At 52.8% G+C, this 4,497-nt stretch overlaps 1 protein-coding gene across 1 annotated transcript in view; it reads right to left on the reverse strand.

The window, feature by feature from the left end:
* The window catches only part of ACER1 (alkaline ceramidase 1), a 14,428-nt gene extending 10,524 nt beyond the window's left edge, over positions 1–3,904 (reverse strand). The window contains exon 1 of the mRNA XM_011373590.1: positions 3,812–3,904. Coding sequence (XP_011371892.1) covers positions 3,812–3,904 — 93 coding nt within the window. The remainder of the gene's footprint in view (positions 1–3,811) is intronic.
* Between the last annotated feature and the right edge of the window lie 593 nt (positions 3,905–4,497).

The raw sequence follows: 4,497 nt of genomic DNA on the forward strand, positions 1-4,497 counted from the left end.
TCACAGCGAGTGGACGCCATGGTGCTCATCCACTCATCTGTCCAATAGCTGTTCCATCCTCTCCGTGGTTCTGTGAGTTAAGGGTTGTCAGCACTCCGCAGTTGCCCCCTTCTTTGAATGTGTACTCAGTAAATATTTGCTGAATAACAAAACTAACTGCATGAGTTTTGCTTCGCTAGCACATCCCACCATCCTGGGCCCTTCACTTCTGTCTGTTATCTGTCTCCCGCTTCCCACAGGATACCAGCCTCTCGAGGGCAGGCATTATTGTCTGCTTCGATCACCACCGTGTCCCCAGAGTCTGAAACAGTGCCTGGCTCAATAAATTCTTGTTGAGGGACAGGCCTAGTGAGGGGTCGTTGTCTCCTCAGATCAGACCCCTCTGTCTGCTCCCGGAAGCCTGCAGAGTGGGCATCACCAATGCCTGTTCTTCCAAAGGAGAAAAGAGGTCCACAGGGACCTATTGAGTCTAGGCCTGGGTGTGTCATGGGCATAGTTACCAGTTTCATTTCATAGTTACCAGTGTGCAATTATTCAGTTCATGGCATCTGTCCTCCCCGAGGGCAGGCACCATGCCCTCCCGGCTTCCGCAGGGCCTGGCAGACCAGAGGTGCCTGAAATTAATTGCTTTTGCTGTGAATGTTGATGAGGAGGGAGGATTGGTTCAGGGCTCATGGGACTTGCCAGTCACAGCCAGGGGCTTGGAGAGAGGCAGGTCTCCCCCTGAGTCACAATAGCACTCAGGGAAGAGAGGGACTAGAATCACCACACCGCAGAGGCCAGCTGCAGAGACGGCTCCATCAGAAGAGGAGGTGGGAAGGCTGTCGGAGGTGTGGGCACCGTCATCTCCGCCCCTACAACCCTTCCCGCTCCTCGCCCCCACCTGACTCCTCTTCTTATTCCCACTGCCCCCCACTCTTCCCCCACCCCGATCCCCTTCCCCGCCCCACCTTCGCCTGTGCGGTTCCCGCCCCAGCCACGCATCCCTCTGTTCTGTATCCAAGCACCTGAGAGGGAGCTTTCTGCAGAGGATGAGACTCGGAGCTTCTGCATCCTTGGCAGGGGCCCAGGAAGAATTCAGCAGCACAGCTGCCGCTGGGAGCCAAGGGCCTTAAAACTCCCTCCCACACCACTTGAAACTTTCCTAAGATGCCAGTGGTGCAGAAGGAGGCCACGCCTGGAGGCCACCAGGCCAAAGCAAATAGGTGCAAACTGGAACAGCCCACACCTTGACTTCTGCCCCAGCCCCACCCGATCCAGCCCCTCTCACACCCCTGACCTCTGCTCCTGGCAGATGGCCTTTCTCGGCTCTCCTGGTGGGCTGCGAACTCAACCAGGTGCTTTGAGGCTGCCGTTACATTCACCCCGCATGCCTTAGGGACCATTTACTTATCGTTAAGTGCTGAAGCTCCCTCTCCGCCTCGTGCCGCACCCCTACGGCTCCCGCCACCCCATCCCTTTCTCCCTTCGCCACACACTAGCCGTGAGGCTGGGGGACTCACTGGTAGCTCCCAAGCCCCCTCCACATCCTGGTACCCCAGATCCTGGTACCCGACACAGGATGGTTTACAGAATTTTTGTTGAATGAGTGAGTCCATCAATGAATACAGGATGCATTTCAAACACTCCGACCCAGCATTCAAAACTTGCTCATTTTCATCTCTACCCAGATTCCAGGCACAAAAACATACTTTCTCTTTCCCAAACTGGCCAATCCCTCTTTTACTTCCAGGACTTAGTACATCTTTTTTTCTCCTCAACTCTTTTCCCGCCTCCTACCCCACTCGGCAAGCTCCTATCCGTCTTTCAAAACCCAACTCTTAGGCGCCCTCGTCTCTGAGGCGGAGTCCTCTCGAGCTGCCTTCTCCCATGCCCTGACCACGTGGGGCCAGCTCCCCCGTGGGAGCAGAGCAGAAAAGCAAAAGATTCTGCAGAGAACAGTGCTTTCTCACTGTGAGCTGTGGCTTGTAAGTGGATCAGGCAGAAACCCACGTGAACAGGTTTTTAAAAATTTCTGCTACATGTTTTGTCTTTCGTTTACAACCCTGGATCGAAAGCATGCTTTTAAATAGCTGCATTGTCTTTCGGCAGAATGTATTCAACCCTACACAGAGTCGTGAAAATGTATTGGCTTTCTTTTGATTTATGCATCTACTTATTGCAATTACGAATGACTCACAGAAGACTTTGTATACCAATCCCGCCGTCTATTGGAAAACTGCAAAATGTGGGCCCACGTTCACTAAAACAGAAACTCATTTTTAACTCCTGATTCGAGAGACTAGAAAGAAAGATCTTATCATTTTCTGTTTGATCGGTTATTAACATATATAAAGCTAAATCAGAGGCTGACGACCTGCACCCCCGGCACCGTCTTGCTTTGTGCAATCGATGAACTAAGAATGATATTGACGTTTTTAAAAGGTCGAAAAAATTAAAAGAAGAAGAATATCTCATGGCGTGTGAAAGTTATATGAAATTTACATTTTGGTGTCCACAGATAAAGTTTTATTGGCACTTGGCTACGCTTATTTATTAGCATGTCACCTGTGGCTGCTTTCCAGCCACGGTGGTAGAGTTGAGTCATTTCTGCAGAGACCTTACAGCCCAAAAAGCCAAAAATATCAGCTATCTGGCCTTTACACCAAAGGTTGGCCAAAGCCACGAACTATAGGAGTTATTAACTATGGCGACACGTTTGGGATACAGGTTTGGGAGGAGGGAATTGTGGCAAAAGCCTTTATAATATAACTCAATTCTTCGTACTCTAATCTGTTTCGTTAGAGCCTTTTTGATAGACTTCTCCTGGACCTACCGTGTTTAAACCCCAACTCTAAGTGCCAGGGTGACCCTGGGCGGATCCCCGACCTCCCTGGATGCCTGGTTCCTCACCTGGGAAAGGAGATTAACTCTACATACAATATACAGTGCCGAACTCCCAATGTCCTTGTGAAGGTTAAATGAGATTTTGCAGGTGAAATGGTTAGTTCAATGTCTGGCACACAGTAAGCACTTGATAAAGGCCATTATTCACATGATTCCATCATTCACCATTTATTGATCACCTACTATGCGAAAGGCCCAGAGCAAAGCACGCTGCCTGTGTTACCCAGCACCCCAGGAGTCCAGGAAGGCAAGAGCCCTGCCTCGTTCACCATGGTGTCCCCAGCACCCCACACAAGGATAGCACAGTCACATGTATCTTTGGCTGCTTGCATCTTTCAGGCTTTAGTTAAATGCCATTGCCATATAGGCATCCAAGATTTGGGGACCCTTCCAGTGTGGCCCTATAGCAGGGGCTGGGGAAGGATGGCCAACTGCCCCGGTGTGCTGGAACGGAGGGGTCTCCTGGTACATGAGACTTTCAATGCCAAAACCAGAACGGTCCCCAGCAAACCAGGATGAGTTGGTCACCCTGGGTTGGGGGTACAGCTGAGAACGAAGGAGATGCATTCACCTCCTCCAAGAAGCCCTCCCTGCTCCATCCCCCAACCCACCCCACCGCTGCCTCAGGGGTCACCTCTACCCTCCCCCGTGACGGCACTATCACCTTGGGTCGTGAATGCCTTCCCAAGTCACTCTTCCTAGTCTCTGCTGCCGTCCCAAAACCTACTACAAAGCCCGATGACAAGTAAAGACAAATAATGAATGAAAGCCAGCGCTCCTCACCTGGCAGATAAGCAAACTGAGGCTCAGAGAGGCGAACTGCTCAGACAGGATCCCCCAGCGAGGACGAGGAGGAGCCAGGCTTTGGACTCAGGTCTGGTGACTGTGCCACCCCCAGCCACCCCCCCGGCCGGCTGGCCCTCACCGTGTTGTAGAACTCGACCACCAGCTCTGAGTGCTGGAAGTTGGTCTCACACCAGTCCACCTCGGAGCTCTGGTAGGCGAAGATGCTGGGCATGGTGACACAGGCCCACCATCCACCGGTGCGTCTGGCAGGGAGCAGCCTGCGAGCCTAGCAGGGCCGGGCTCAGGCGAGGCAGGGAAAGGACAGCTTGGTGCCCCACGGCACGCCGAGAGGAAAAACCTGCTGAGCGGCTCCCCGGCTGCGCCAGAGCTGTCTGGCAGTGTGGTGGCGGGTGCCCTGGGCATAAGCGGAGGGGTTGGCACCGTCCAGGTGGGGCAGGGGTGGGCCGGTGTGGGCCCCCCATCCCCGCCCACTAGGAGTGGGCGTCAGAGGAACTGTGTCAGGACACAGTGCAATTTAAAATAATAACACTGAGCCCTTTGAGGTGAGTGTCCTTGCTGTCCCCACCGTACAGGTGAGCAAACTGAGGCAGAGAGAACAAAATGACTTGCCCAAGGACATGAAAGGTGGTAAAGCGGAGATGTGAATGAAAACTGGCCGGCTGGGTCCAGACCCCCGGCTCCTCATCCTAAGCTCTGTGGCCTTGGCTAAGTGAATTCACCTCTCTGTGCCTCTGTTTGTTCATCTGCAATAAGGGAAGGATAGAGGTAGATCCAACTGTCACAAAGGCACACACAGGTAAAAAC

Source organism: Pteropus vampyrus, unplaced genomic scaffold (assembly GCF_000151845.1).
Source record: "Pteropus vampyrus isolate Shadow unplaced genomic scaffold, Pvam_2.0 Scaffold226, whole genome shotgun sequence".
Taxonomy (NCBI): Eukaryota; Metazoa; Chordata; class Mammalia; order Chiroptera; family Pteropodidae; genus Pteropus; species Pteropus vampyrus.